The sequence below is a fragment of the Tachyglossus aculeatus genome, chromosome 23 (genome assembly GCF_015852505.1).
Source record: "Tachyglossus aculeatus isolate mTacAcu1 chromosome 23, mTacAcu1.pri, whole genome shotgun sequence".
In the NCBI taxonomy this organism is placed as follows: domain Eukaryota; kingdom Metazoa; phylum Chordata; class Mammalia; order Monotremata; family Tachyglossidae; genus Tachyglossus; species Tachyglossus aculeatus.
Genome location: NC_052088.1, coordinates 42,530,720 through 42,546,734, shown reverse-complemented (window position 1 = coordinate 42,546,734; position 16,015 = coordinate 42,530,720). Strand labels below are relative to the sequence as shown.

Here is a 16,015-nt window from a genome sequence, read left to right as displayed (position 1 = left end):
GTTTAGGGCAGTGGGTTCCAACATCAACCCGAAATTCAGTCTCCAAATCTCCGTTGGGGAGACGTCTCTGACGGAAGAGACATTCCCGATCCATTTAAAATGACCAAACCTTCCAGAAATCCGGTTCCGGAAGACCTATCGATTCTGCCGGTGCCGGGGATGACTGATTCACCGCAGAAAGGCGCTCGGCAATTAATTTGTAAGCCGGCAAGTCCCCGGAGGCCGTCAAAACGTTAAAAGTGCTTGGCACGTAGGGAGCGCTTAACAGATACCGTCATCGGTGCTGCTATTATTATTAATCATAAAACTTTACGCATTTAAAAAACCCTGGTTTTGGCACGGGGGTTAACGAATTTAAAAGACCCACATCTTGGTGGGGGGGGGGGGTAAAAGTCAGTCGAAATCCATTAAAATCCTAAAAACCCAAATCCTTGAAAGGGAACAGGATCCCGAAGTATCCGTCGCTCTCTTAAAAGGCGGCTTGGGGGAAAATATCCTTCCGGCCCGAGCGGCTTATTGAAGCCACTCTATTCTCCTGTCCTCTCCCAAGCGCTTAGTACAGTGCCCGGCCCTCAGTAAGCGCTCGCTACATGGATCGGTTCGTGGTTTGCGGGGAGCGCGTCTGTCGTCCGCCCTCACCCGCGCGCTTGGTACGGGGCTCTGCCCGCGGGAAGCGCTCAGTAAATAGCGTCAACAGGGCTGAGGATTTCATCCTAAGTAGCGGCCCTGCCCCTGGCTTGAAGAGGAGGTGGGTAAGGGGGGTTACGTGGCCGGGGGGGTGACGAGACACCCCCCCAACTCACCCAAACAACAACAGGCTCCACTCCTTGGTCTGGGGGAAGGGGGAGAAGGAGGTTCATCCCCGCCTTCAAGGGCTCTGCAGGTTAAATATTAAAAAATAAATATTTTCTCCACTAAAGCGGGGCGGGGGGAGAGGTGTTCCATCATTCAATCATTCATTCGATTGTATTTCTCGAGCACTTACTGTGTGCAATGCCTTCATCCAATCGGAGCGCTTACTGCGTGCGGAGCACTGTGCTAAGCGCTTGGGAAGTACAAGTCGGCAACGTAAAGCACCGTACTAAGTGGCTGGGAGATCTGGTCAGGAGATCAAAAACCCTCTCTTCCGGAGGGGGTTGGGTTCTGATATCTGCAGAAAGGCTGTAGTGCCTTGGAAGGCCTAGTTTGGCCTAAAGGAAAGAGCCCGGGACTCAGGAGGTCCTGGGTTCTAATCCCGGCTCCACCACCTGTCTGCTGTGTGACCTCGGGCGAGTCGCTGTACTCCTCTGGGCCTCGGTTCCCTCATCCGGAAAACGGGGATGACGACCGGGAGCCCCAAGTGGGACTGCGTCCGACCTGATGAGCTGGGATCTACCCCGGCGCTCAGTCCATTTCCTGGCACATAGGGAGCGCTTAACAAATACCGTAAAATAAAAAAAATAAGCTTGCTCCACCTTGAGGCTCCAAAACCAGGGCCCTGGGTGGGGGGTATTTTAGTGGAAAACTCATTTTGGGTCCTGAATCTAAACAGTCATGACAATAATAATGGTACTTAAGCGCTTACTATGTGCCAAGCACCGTTCTAAGCGCTGGGGCGGATACAAGGTCATCAGGTTGGACACAAAACACCCATTTGATGTCTTCTAGATTAGAAACTCGCCTGGGGCGGGGAATGCACCTGTCTATTATCGTACTGCCCTCTCCTAAGCGCTTAACACAGTGCCCCGCACACAGCAGGCGCTCACTAAATGCCACCGATTAACTGGGCGGGGAACGTGTCCACCCATTCCGTCCCCTCCGAGGCGCTCAGGACGGAGATCCCACAGTAAGCGCTCAATAAATACCAGGCCGACCGCTCCACGGTCTCCCCCGGGGCGACGGTCCCGGGGCACCCTGTTCCGGCGGCTTTTATAAATAAGAGCTGGTTGGATTGTGGGGGGGTTTTTTGGCCCCCTAAGGCCCAAACCCTAAAATCCGATATTTTCCGTTGCCTTTCCCGGGCCGGATGCCGTCCGTCCGTCCTCCCTACGGGAGGGGAGCGGGGAGGAGCGGCCCTCCCGAGTCCTCGCCCCCGGGGCTACGGCCCGCCATCCTCGTCGGAGCTGGCGCCCGGGCTTCCGCTCTCGCTGCTGCTCCCGCCGCCGTCTTGTCCCTTCTGGAATTGGGGGGCGGCCGCCGCCTCCTCCTCCTCCTCGGCCTTCATCCTCAACGCGGCCGCCTTCTTCTCCTGCTCCGCGTGGCTCTTCATGTGGGCGCTGCGGCTCTTCACTTTGAGGAACACCCTGTGGGAGGGCAAGCAGCGATAACAATAATAGCGGTATCTGTGAAGCGCTCACTACGCGCAAAGCGCCGCTCCGGGGAGGTTACAAGGGGAGCCCGCTGGGTGACTTCGGGCAAGCCCCTTCGCTTCTCTGGGCCTCAGCTCCCTCACCTGTAAAATGGGGATGAAGACTGGGAGCCCCCCGATCTCCTTGTTAACCTCCCCGGCGCTTAGAACAGTGCTTGGCACGTAGTAAGCGCTTAATAAAAGCCATTAGTAGTATTATTCGGGGCGTCCATCGGGTGCTTGTCCCGAGGCAGAATCAGGGTGCTGAATTTATTACTCTATTTGTACATATTTATTCTACTTATTTTATTTTGTTCAGATGCTTTGTTGTCCGTCTCCCCCTTCTAGATTGTGAGCCCGCCGTCGGGTAGGGACCGTCTCTAGATGTTGCCAACTTGGACTTCCTAAGTGCTTAGTCCAGTGCTCTGCACACAGTAAGTGCTCAATAAATACGATTGAATGAATTACTCAATTTATTTATTTTACTTGTACATATTTATTCTACTTATTTTATTAATGGTTCAGATGTTTTGTTTCGTTGTCCGTCTCCCCCTTCTAGACTGTGAGCCCGCTGTCAGGTGGGGACCGTCTCTAGATGTTGCCAACTTGGACTTCCCAAGTGCTTAGTCCAGTGCTCCGCACACAGTAAGCGCTTGATAAATACGATTGAATGAATGAATTACTCTATTAATTTCTTTATTTTACTTGTACATATTTATTCTACTTATTTTGTTCATATGTTTTGTTTCGTTGTCCCTCTCCCCCTTCTAGACTGCGAGCCTGCCGTCGGGTAGGGACCGTCTCTATATGTTGCTGACTTGGACTTCCCAAGGGCTTAGTCCAGTGCTCTGCACACAGTAAGCGCTCAATAAATACGAATGAATGAATGAATGACTCAATTTATTTATTTTACTTGTACATATTTATTCTACTTATTTTATTTTGTTCATATGTTTTGTTTCGTTGTCCGTCTCCCCCTTCTAGACTGTGAGCCCGCTGTCGGGTAGGGACCGTCTCTAGATGTTGCCAACTTGGACTTCCCAAGCGCTTAGTCCAGTGCTCTGCACACAGTAAGTGCTCAATAAATATGAATGAATGACTATTAATTATTTTACTTGTACATATTTATTCTACTTATTTTATTTTGTTCATATGTTTTGTTTCGTTGTCCATCTCCCCCTTCTAGACTGTGAGCCCGCCGTCGGGTAGGGACCGTCTCTAGATGTTGCCAACTTGGACTTCCCAAGCGCTTAGTCCAGTGCTCTGCACACAGTAAGCGCTCAATAAATACGATTGAATGAATGAATGAATCACGTTGTCCCACGGCGGGGGGCTCAAAGTTTTAATCCCCGTTTTACAGATGCGGGAACTGCGGCCCAGAGAAGTTAAGCGACCTGCCCAAGGTCACACGGCTGACAAGTGGCGGAGCCGGGATTAGAACCCACGACCTCAAGCCCGGGGTCTTGCCACTGAGCCACGCTGCTTCTGATGATGATGGCATCAGTTAAGCGCTCACCATGTGCCAAGCACTGGTGTGAACGCTGCGGTAAAGTTGAGTCAAGCAGTCCCCGTCCCACGAGGGGCTCACAAGAGAAGCAGCGTGGCGTAGTGGCTAGAGCCCGGGCCCCACGAGGTCGTGGGTTCTAATCCCGGCTCCGCCACTTGTCCTCCCCCTCAGCGCTTAGTACAGTGCCCGGCACATAGTAAGCGCTTACCGAACACCGTCATTATTAAATAAATGACCGATATGGACCTAAGGGCTGTGGGGTGATCTCCCAAATGGACCGAGAGGGGCGGGGGGGGGACGGTTTCTCCGGGGGGGGTGTCGGGGCTCGTCGCGGGGCTCTCACCTGCCGCACTTTTTACAGGGGAAAGTGTTCTCCTGGTTCTGGGTCTTCCCGAGGGGCTCGGCGGCCTTCTTCTCCGTGAAAGGCAGGGTCCGGCGGGACTTGACGGCCCCGTCTCGGACCTTCTCCGCGGCGTGGCCGCCCGCCGGCCCGGTCGCGTTGGGCTCGTGGCTACGCAGGACGAAGGCGTCGTGGACCTGGAGGGGGAAGGATAATAATGATGATGATCACGATGGTCTTTGTTAATAATAATAATAATAATGACGGCATTTATTAAGCGCTTACTATGTGCAAAGCACTATTCTAAGCACTGGGGAGGTTACAACGTGATCAGGTTGTCCCACGGGGGGCTCACAGCCTTAATCCCCATTTTACAGATGAGGTAACTGAGGCCCAGAGAAGTTAAGTGACTTGCCCAGAGTCACACAGCTGGCAATTGGCTCTTTCCAGTGAGCCACGCTGCTTCACGCTGCTGCTGTGAAGCGCTTCCTATGTGCCAAGCCCTGTTCTAAGCACCGGGGTACAGACAAGGGGATCAGGTTGTCCCACGTGGTGCTCACGGTCTTCATCCCCATTTGACAGATGAGGGAACTGAGGCTGAGGGGTGAAGTGACTTGCCCAAAGTCGCACAGCTGGCAAGTGGCGGGGCCTCCCCCCCCACCCCATCAATTGGTCCTTGGGGATCGGCTGTGACCGTGAGCCCACTGTTGGGTAGGGACCGTCTCTATATGTTGCCAACTTGTACTTCCCAAGCGCTTAGTACAGTGCTCTGCACACAGTAAGTGCTCAATAAATACGATTGATTGATTGATTGGGGCTGGGGACTCTCCTGCAGCTCGCGGGCTCGGCCAGCAGAGGGCACCCTCGCAGCTCCTCCCTCCCCCCCCCCCCCCCCAATCAATGGAGCGCGGGGATTGGCTGGGGCCGGGGCCTGTCCTGCAGGGCTCGGGGTGGGCCAGCAGAGGGCGCCCTCGCAGCTCCTCCCGTCCCCCCCCACAAACGAGTGGAGCACGGGGATTGGCTGGGGCCGGGGATTCTCCTGCAGCTCTCGGGCTCCGCCAGCAGAGGGCGCCCTCGCAGCTCCTCCCGTAATCAATCAGCAGAGCGCGGGGATTGGCTGGGGCCGGGGCCCGTCCTGCAGGGCTCGGGGTGGGCCAGCAGAGGGCATCCCTCGCCGCTCCCCCCCGTCCCCCCCCCCACAAACGAGTGGAGCGCGGGGATTGGCTGGGGCCGGGGACTCTCCTGCAGCTCGCGGGCTCCGCCAGCAGAGGGCGCCCTCGCAGCTCCTCCCGTAATCAATCAGCAGAGCGCGGGGATTGGCTGGGGCCGGGGCCCGTCCTGCAGGGCTCGGGGTGGGCCAGCAGAGGGCACCCTCGCCGCTCCCCCCGTCCCCCCCCCCCACAAACGAGTGGAGCGCGGGGATTGGCTGGGGCCGGGGACTCTCCTGCAGCTCGCGGGCTCCGCCAGCAGAGGGCGCCCTCGCAGCTCCTCCCCCCCAATCAGCGGAGCGCGGGGATTGGCTGGAGCTGGGGCCTGTCCTGCAGGGCTCGGGGTGGGCCAGCAGAGGGCGCCCTCGCAGCTCCTCCCGTCCCCCCCCACAAACGGGTGGAGCGCGGGGATTGGCTGGGGCCGGGGACTCTCCTGCAGCTCGCGGGCTCGGCCGGCAGTGGGCGCCCTCATCCATCCAATCGTATATATCGAGCGCTTACTGTGTGCAGAGCACTGTGTGCAGAGCACTGGACTAAGCGCTTGGGAAGTACAAGTTGGCAACATAGAGAGACGGCCCCTACCCGACAGCGGGCTCACAGTCTAGAAGGGGGAGACAGAGAACAAAACATATTAACAAAATAAAAGAAATAGAATAAATATGTACAAATAAAATAGAGTAATAAATACGTACAAACATATATAGGTGCTGTGGGGAGGGGAAGGAGGTAAGGCGGGGGGGTCCTTGGGGATTGGCTGGGGTCGGGGACTCCCCTGCAGCTCGCGGGCGCCGCCAGCAGAGGGCGCCCTCGCAGCTCCTCCCCCCCCCCAAATGAGTGGAGCGCGGGGATTGGCTGGGGCCGGGGCCCGTCCTGCGGGACCCGGGGTTGGCCAGCAGAGGGCGCCCTCGCAGCTCCTCCCATCCCTCCCCCTATCAACTGGTGCTTGGGGATTGGCTGGGGCTGGGGACTGTCCTGCAGCTCGCGGGCTCGGCCGGCAGAGGGCGCCCTCGCAGCTCCTCCCGTAATCAATCAGCGGAGCGCGGGCATTGGCTGGGGCCGGGGCCCGTCCTGCAGGGCTCGGGGTGGGCCAGCAGAGGGCGCCCTCGCAGCTCCTCCAGTAATTAATCAGCGGAGCGCGGGGAGTGGCTGGGGCCGGGGACTCTCCTGCCGGTCGCGGGCTCGGCCAGCAGTGGGCGCCCTCGTAGCTCCTCCCGTCCCCCCCCAATCAATGGAGCGCGGTGATTGGCTGGGGCCGGGGCCCGTCCTGCAGGGCTCAGGGTGGGCCAGCAGAGGGCGCCCTCGCAGCCCCTCTCGTCAAATGAATGGAGCGTGGGGATTGGTTGGGGGTCCCTTGTGCAGCTCTCGGGCTCGGCCAGCAGAGGGCGACCTCATAATAATAATAATAATAATAATAATAATAATAAAACAGCAACAATTATAATAATGGTATTTGTTAAGCGCTTACTATGTGCCAAGCACTGTGCTGAGCACTGGGTAATCAGGTTGCCCCCCACGGGGCTCCCAGTCTTCATCCCCATTCATCCCCATTTTCCAGATGAGGGAACTGAGGCCCCAGAGAAGTGAAGTGACTGGCCCAAGGTCACATGGCGGACAAGGGGCAGTGCCGGGATTCGAACCCACGTCCTCTGACTCCCAAGCCCGGGCTTGGGCAGACCAGGGAAGGGAAGCTCAGGTGAGCCCCGGGAAGGCCAACCCGATTACGTTGCTGACTTGTACTTCCCCAGCGCTTAGTACAGTGCTCTTCAATCAATCAATCAATCGTATTTATTGAGCACTTACTGTGTGCAGAGCACCGTACTAAGCGCTTGGGAAGTACAAGCTGGCAACACACAGAGACAGTCCCTACCCAACAGTGGGCTCACAGTCTAAAAGTACTTGCTTTTAGCAAGTAAGCTAAAGTAAGCGCTCAATAAATACGACTGAATGAATGAACCCGGGCCACCCTCTAGGCTGTAAGCTCACTGTGGGCAGGGCATGTGTCGCTCACTCTTCGATCGTATTTATTGAGTGCTTACTGTGTGCAGAGCACTGTACTAAGCGCCTGGGAAAGCATACTACAACAATAAACAGACACATCCCCTGCCCACAACAATCTCACAGGCTCTAGGGGAGGAGACAGAAATCATTCATTCAGTCAGCCAATCAATCAATCAATCAATCGCATTTATTGAGCACTTACTGTGTGTAGAGCACTGTACTAAGCGCTTGGGAAAGTATACCACAGCAATAAACAGACACATCCCCTGCCCACAACAATCTCACAGGCTCTAGGGGAGGAGACAGAAATCACTCATTCAGTCAGTCAGTCGCATTTATTGAGCGCTTACTGTGTGCAGAGCACTGTACTAAGCGCTTAGAATCAATACAAATCAATAAATGACGGATACGGACATAAGTGGTGTGGGGCTGGGAAAGGGGAAGAGCAAAGGGAGGAAGTTGGGACGCCGCAGAAGGGAGCGGGAGATGGAGAAAGACGGAGTTTAGTGTCAAACGACTGCTTGGGTTTTTTTTATGGTATTTGTGAGGCGCTTACTATGTGCCACGCATTGTTTGAAGTAATAATGGTATTTGTTAAGCCGCTTGTGGCTCAGTGGTAAGAGCAGGGGCTTTGGAGTCAGAGGTCACGGGTTCAAATCCCGGCTCCGCCACTTGTCAGCTGTGTGACTTTGGGCAAGTCACCTCACTTCTCTGGGCCTCAGTGACCTCATCTGGAAAATGGGGATGAAGACTGGGAGCCCACCGTGGGACAACCTGATCACCTTGTACCTACCCCAGCGCTTAGAACAGTGCTTTGCACATAGTAAGCGCTTAATAAATGCCATCATCATCATTATTATTATTATTATTATTAAGCGCTTGCTATAATAATAACGGTATTTGTTAAGCGCTTACTATGTGTCAGGCACTGTACTGAGCACTGGGATGGATACAAGTAAATCGAGTTGGACACAGCCCTGGTTCCACATGGGGCTCACAGCCATCATCATCATCATCATCATCAATCGTATTTATTGAGCGCTTCCTGTGTGCAGAGCACTGTACTAAGCGCTTGGGAAGTCCAAGTTGGCAACGTATAGAGACAGTCCCTACCCAACAGTGGGCTCACAGTCTAAAAGCCTTCATCCCCACTTTAAAGATGAGGGAACTGAGGCCCGGACAAGTGCAGGGACTGTGCTAGATACTGTTCAAAGTAATAACAATAATGATGGTATTAAGTGCTTACTATACGCCAGGCACTGTACTGAGCACTGGGGGGGATACAAGCTAATTGGGTTGGACATAGTCCCGCATAGGGCTCACTATCCTCACCCCCACTTTAAGGAGGGGGGAACCGAGGCCCGAAGAGGTGAAGTGACTCGTCCAAGGCCACCCGGCCGACAGGCAGCAGAGCCGGGATTAGAACCCGTGGCTCAGCGGCAACAGCCTGGGCTTCGGAGTCAGAGGTCATGGGTTCGAGTCCCGGCTCCGCCACACGTCTGCTGTGTGACCTTGGGCAAGCCGCTTCACTTCTCTGAGCCTCAGTTCCCTCATCTGGAAAATGGGGATGAAGACTGTGAGCCCCCCGTGGGACAACCTGATCATCCTGTATCCCCTCCAGCGCTTAGAACAGTGCTTGGCACATAGTAAGCGCTTAACAGATGTCATCATAAAAAAAAAAAAAACAATCCACGTCATTCTGGCCCCCAGGCCCGGGGTCTCGCCGCTACCTCCTCGTGCTGTTGCCAACTTGGACTTCCCAAGCGCTCAGTACAGTGCTCTGCACACAGTAAGCGCTCAATAAGTACGATTGATTGATTGATTGATTGATTGTTCCCGGCCGATGTCCCGGGGGCAGCGCGTACTCACCGCCTCGCCGGCCTGTAGTGTCTGCGCGGCTCTGCACGCGGCGGCCCGGCGGCTCCGCTCCGGTGCTTCCTCTTCCTCCTCCTCCTCCTCCGCCGGGGAGGCCTCCTTCCTGGCCTCCCTCCGCGCCGGCCTCGGGGCCTCTCTCTGGACCCGGGAAAACCTCTGGGAACTCTGTGAGGGACGGAGGTGGGTAGGGACCGTCTCTAGATGTTGCCAATTTGTACTTCCCAAGCGCTTAGTACAGTGCTGTGCACATAGTAAGCACTCAATAAATACGATTGATGATGAGGAGGAGGAGGTGCTCAATAAATGCGATGAACACACCCCCCCAAGGCCTGAGTCATCCTCCCTGGTAGCATTCACATACTTCTTAATAATAATAATTGGGGTATTTGTTGGGCCTGGTAGCATTCACATACTTACTATTAATAATAATAATTGGGGTATTTGTTGGGGCTTCCCTGGTAGCATTCACAAACTTACTATTAATAATAATAATTGGGGTATTTGTTGGGGCTTCCCTGGTAGCATTCACATACTTCTTAATAATAATAATTGGGGTATTTGTTGGGCCTGGTAGCAGTCACATACTTACTATTAATAATAATAATTGGGGTATTTGTTGGGGCTTCCCTGGTAGCATTCACATACTTCTTAATAATAATAATTGGGGTATTTGTTGGGCCTGGTAGCAGTCACATACTTACTATTAATAATAATAATTGGGGTATTTGTTGGGGCTTCCCTGGTAGCATTCACATACTTATTAATAATAATAACTGTTGTATTTGTTGGGCCTGGTAGCATTCACATACTTACTATTAATAATAATAATTGGGGTATTTGTTGGGGCTTCCCTGGTAGCATTCACATACTTCTTAATAATAATAATTGGGGTATTTGTTGGGCCTGGTAGCATTCACATACTTACTATTAATAATAATAATTGGGGTATTTGTTGGGGCTTCCCTGGTAGCATTCACATACTTATCAATCATAATAATTGGGGTATTTGTTGGGCCTGGTAGCATTCACATACTTACTATTAATAATAATAATTGGGGTATTTGAGGGGGCTTCCCTGGTAGCATTCACATACTTATTAATAATAATAATTGGGGTATTTGTTGGGCCTGGTAGCATTCACATACTTACTGTTAATAATAATAATTATGGTATTTGTTGGGCCTGGTAGCATTCACATACTTACTATTAATAATAATAATTGGGGTATTTGTTAGGGCTTCCCTGGTAGCATTCAAATACTTATTAATAATAATAATAATTGGGGTATTTGTTGGGCCTGGTAGCATTCACATACTTACTATTAATAATAATAATTGGGGTATTTGTTGGGGCTTCCCTGGTAGCATTCACATACTTACCATTAATAATAATAATTGTGGTATTTGTTGGGCCTGGTAGCATTCACATACTTACTATTAATAATAATAATTGGGGTATTTGTTGGGGCTTCCCTGGTAGCATTCACATACTTCTTAATAATAATAATTGGGGTATTTGTTGGGCCTGGTAGCATTCACATACTTACTATTAATAATAATAATTGGGGTATTTGTTGGGGCTTCCCTGGTAGCATTCACATACTTCTTAATAATAATAATTGGGGTATTCGTTGGGCCTGGTAGCATTCACATACTTACTATTAATAATAATAATTGGGGTATTTGTTGGGGCTTCCCTGGTAGCATTCACATACTTCTTAATAATAATAATTGGGGTATTTGTTGGGCCTGGTAGCATTCACATACTTACTATTAATAATAATAATTGGGGTATTTGTTTGGGCTTCCCCGGTAGCATTCACATACTTATTAATAATAATGATTGGGGTATTTGTGGGGCCTGGTAGCATTCACATACTTACTATTAATAATAATAATTGGGGTATTTGTGGGGCCTGGTAGCATTCACATACTTACTATTAATAATAATAATTGGGGTATTTGTTGGGGCTTCCATGGTAGCATTCACATACTTCTTAATAATAATAATTGGGGTATTTGTTGGGCCTGTTAGCATTCACATACTTACTATTAATAATAATAATTGGGGTATTTGTTGGGCCTGGTAGCATTCACATACTTACTATTAATAATAATGATTGGGGTATTTTTTGGGCCTGGTAGCATTCACATACTTATTATTAATAATAATAATTGGGGTATTTGTTGGGGCTTCCCTGGTAGCCTTCACATACTTATTAATAATAATAACTGGGGTATTTGTTGGGCCTGGTAGCATTCACATACTTACTATTAATAATGATAATTGGGGTACTTGTGGGGCCTGGTAGCATTCACATACTTACTATTAATAATAATAATTGGGGTATTTGTTGGGCCTGGTAGCATTCACATACTCACTATTAATAATAGTAATTGGGGTATTTGTTGGGGCTTCCCTGGTAGCATTCACATACTTCTTAATAATAATAATTGGGGTATTTGTTGGGCCTGGTAGCATTCACATACTTACTATTAATAATAATAATTGGGGTATTTGTTGGGGCTTCCCTGGTAGCATTCACATACTTCTTAATAATAATAATAATTGGGGTATTTGTTGGGCCTGGTAGCATTCACATACTTACTATTAGTAATAATAATTGGGGTATTTGTTGGGCCTGGTAGCATTCACATACTTATTAATAATAATAATTGTGGTATTAGTTGGGCCTGGTAGCATTCACATACTTACTATTAATAATAATAATTGGGGTATTTGTTGGGGCTTCCCTAGTAGCATTCACATACTTATTAATAATAATAATTGGGGTATTTTGTTGGGCCTGGTAGCATTCACATACTTACTATTAATAATAATAATTGGGGTATTTGTTGGGCCTGGTAGCATTCACGTACTTACTATTAATAATAATTGGGGTATTTGTTGGGGCTTCCCTGGTAGCATTCACATACTTATTAATAATGATAATTGGGGTATTTGTTGGGGCTTACTCTGTGCCAGACTCTGTACTAAGCGCTGGGGTGGTTCCAACCAAACCGGGTTGGACACAGTCCCTGTCCCACGTGGGGCTCGCGGTCTCACTCCCTGTTTTACAGATGAGGGAACCGAGGCCCAGAGAAGTAAAGTTTCTTGCCCAAGGTCACACAGCAGGCAAGTGGTGGGGCCAGGATCAATCGATGGTATTTATTGAGCGCTTACTGTGTGCAGGGCACTGCATTAAGTGCTTGGGAAGTACAAATTGGCGACATAGAGAGACGGTCCCTACCCAACAACGGGCTCACGGTCGAGAAGGACTGTCCTAAACGCTTGAGAGAGTCCAATTCAACGGAGTTGGCAGACTTGTCCCCTGCCAACAATGAATCAATCGGTGGTATTTATTGAGCGCTTATCGGGTACACTGTACTAAGCCCTTGGTACAGAGTTGTCCTTGTTCCCTGCCAACAATGAATCAATTGGTGGTATTTATTGAGCGCTTATTGGGCATGCTGTACTAAGACCTTGGGAGAGTCCAATTCAACAGAGTTGGCAGACTTGTTCCCTGCCAACAATGAATCAATCGGTGGTATTTATTGAGCGCTTATCGGGTACGCTGTACTAAGCCCTTGGGAGAGTCCAGGACAACAGAGTTGTCCTTGTTCCCTGCCAACAATGAATCAATCGGTGGTATTTATTGAGCGCTTATCGGGTACGCTGTACTAAGCCCTTGGGAGAGTCCAGGACAACAGAGTTGTCCTTGTCCCCTGCCAACAATGAATCAATCGGTGGTATTTATTGAGCGCTTATCGGGTACGCTGTACTAAGCCCTTGGGAGAGTCCAGGACAACAGAGTTGGCAGACTTGTTCCCTGCCAACAGTGAATCAATCGGCGGTATTTATTGAGCGCTTATCGGGTACGCTGTACTAAGCCCTTGGGAGAGTCCAGGACAACAGAGTTGTCCTTGTTCCCTGCCAACAATGAATCAATCGGTGGTATTTATTGAGCGCTTACTGGGTATACTGTACTAAGGCCTCGGGAGAATCCAATTCAACAGAGTTGGCAGACTTGTTCCCTGCCAACAATGAATCAATTGGTGGTATTTATTGAGCGCTTATCGGGTATGCTGTACTAAGCCCTTGGGAGAGTCTGTTGTCCTTGTTCCCTGCCAACAATGAATCAATCGGTGGTATTTACTGAGCGCTTATCAGGTACGCTGTACTAAGCCCTTGGGAGAGTCCAGGACAACAGAGTTGTCCTTGTTCCCTGCCAACAATGACTCAATCGGTGCTATTTATTGAGCGCTTATCGGATACACTGTACTAAGCCCTTGGGAGAGTCCAGGACAACAGAGTTGTCCTTGTTCCCTGCCAACAATGAATCAATCGGTGGTATTTATTGAGCGCTTATCGGGTACGCTGTACTAAGCCCTTGGGAGAGTCCAGGACAACAGAGTTATCCTTGTTCCCTGCCAACAATGAATCAATCGGTGGTATTTATTGGGCGCTTAACGGGTATACTGTACTAAGACCTCGGGAGAGTCCAATTCAACAGAGTTGGCAGACTTGTTCCCTGCCAACAATGAATCAATTGGTGGTATTTATTGAGCGCTTAGCGGGTACACTGTACTAAGCCCTTGGGAGAGTCCAGGACAACAGAGTTGTCCTTGTTCCCTGCCAACAATGACTCAATCGGTGGTATTTATTGAGCGCTTATTGGGTATACTGTACTAAGCCCTTGGGAGAGTCCAATTCAACAGAGTTGGAAGACTTGTTCCCTGCCAACAATGAATCAATTGGTGGTACTTACTGAGCGCTTATCGGGTATGCTGTACTAAGCCCTTGGGAGAGTCCAGGACAACAGAGTTGTCCTTGTCCCCTGCCAACAATGAATCAATCGGTGGTATTTATTGAGCGCTTATTGGGTACACTGTACTAAGCCCTCGGGAGAGTCCAGGACAACAGAGTTGGCCGACTTGTCCCCTGCCAACAATGACTCAATCGGTGGTATTTATTGAGCGACATGTTCCCTGCCCACATCGAATTTCAGTGAGTGGTATTTACTGAGCGCCGGCGGGAAAGAGAGAGTCACCTTGATGTTCACTTCTGCCTCTTCCTGTTGCGTCTTCTCCTCAGAGGCCTCGACGTCCCCAAAGGTCAGGGTGCCGTTGCGCCCGATTTTCACCTGCTTCTTGTACGTGTAGTAGAATTCCACGCACTGGGCCACCGTCTTGGTCTGGATCTGAATAATAATAATAATAATAATAATAATAATAATAATAATAATGGTATTTATTAAGCGCTTCCTATGTGCCAGGCGCCGTTCTGAGCGCCAAGGAAGATCCCAGGTAATTGGGTTGGACGCAGTCCCTGTCCCCCGTGGGGCTCACAGTCTCAACCCCCATAATAATAATGGCCTTTATTTAGCGCTTACTATGTGCGAAGCACTGCTCTAAGCGCTGGGGAGGTCACAAGGTGATCAGGTTGTCCCACGGGGGGGGGGTCTCACAGTCTCAACCCCCATTTTACAGAGGAGGGAACTGAGGCCCAGAGAAGCGAAGCGACTGGCCCGAGGTCACATGGCGGACAAGTGGCAGAGCCGGGATTAGAACCCACGACCTCTGACTCCCAAGCCTGTGCTCTTTCCATTAAGCCACACCACTTCTCTAGCACTTAGTACAGCACCCTGAATAATAACAATAATAATAATGGCATTTATTAAGCGCTTACTATGTTCAAAGCACTGCTCTAAGCGCTGGGGAGGTCACAAGGAGATCAGGTAAACACACTAAGTGCTCAATAAATATGACTTATTAACTGACTGACTGATTGAAGTGGGAGAGCTGGGATTGGGACCGGGCCTGTGCTCTATATTAATAATAATAATAATGGCATTTATTAAGCGCTTGCTATGTGCAAAGCACCATTCTAAGCGCTGGGGAGGTCACAAGGTGATCAGGTGAGCACACTAAGTGCTCAATAAATATGATTGATTAATTGACTGATTGATTGAAGTGGCAGAGCTGGGATTGGGACCGGGCCCATGCTCTATGATAATAATAATGGCATTTATTAAGCGCTTACTATGTGCAAAGCACTGCTCTAGGCGCTGGGGAGGTCACAAGGTGATCAGGTTGTCCCACGGGGGGGGGGGGCTCCCAGTCTTCATCCCCATTTGACAGATGAGGGAACTGAGGCCCAGAGAAGTGAAGTGACTTGTCCAAAGTCACCCAGCTGACAATTGGCGGAGCTGGGATTCGAACCCAGGACCTCGGACTCCCAAGCCTGGGCTCTTTCCACTGAGCCACGCTGATTGATTGATTGATTGATTGATTGAAGTGGCAGAGCTGGGATTAGGACCGGGCCTGTGCTCTCCCCACTAGGAATCACTGTTTCTCTCCTTTCCTTTTGTGGGAGCCCCCGCTCCCATCCCGAAGGCTCTGTCTTGGCTCGGTTCTCCCAGGCCAAGCCCGGGGCCTCTCCCCTCACCCGCCATCAGGCCGGAATGGAGGCCGAGCCCCCAATGATCCCTTGGGGCAACTGGCCCCTCACGTCCCCTCGGGTCTCCCGGCCCCCACGTCCCCTCAGGGTGACCGGCCCCCTTGTCCCCTCGGGTCTCCTGGCCCACGTGCCCTCAGGGTGACCGGACCCCTCGTTCCCTCAGGTCTCCTGGCCTGCGTGCCCTCAGGGTGACCAGTCCCACACCCCCTGGGGTCTCCTGGCCCCATGTCCCCTCAGGGTGACCGGCCCCCTCGTCCCCTCAGGTCTCCCGGCCCCCACATCCCCTCAGGGTGACCAGCCCC

At 51.0% G+C, this 16,015-nt stretch overlaps 1 protein-coding gene across 1 annotated transcript in view; it reads right to left on the bottom strand.

Moving 5' to 3' along the window:
• Positions 1-1,381: 1,381 nt before the first annotated feature.
• MIDEAS (mitotic deacetylase associated SANT domain protein) overlaps positions 1,382-16,015 on the bottom strand; it is a 36,444-nt gene continuing 21,810 nt past the window's right edge. Inside the window, exons 10-13 of the mRNA XM_038765587.1 lie at positions 14,305-14,454; positions 9,249-9,419; positions 4,177-4,370; positions 1,382-2,282 (exon numbers count right to left, since the gene is read on the bottom strand). Of these exons, the coding sequence (XP_038621515.1) occupies positions 2,078-2,282; positions 4,177-4,370; positions 9,249-9,419; positions 14,305-14,454 (720 nt within the window). The 3' untranslated portion in view covers positions 1,382-2,077. The remainder of the gene's footprint in view (positions 2,283-4,176; positions 4,371-9,248; positions 9,420-14,304; positions 14,455-16,015) is intronic.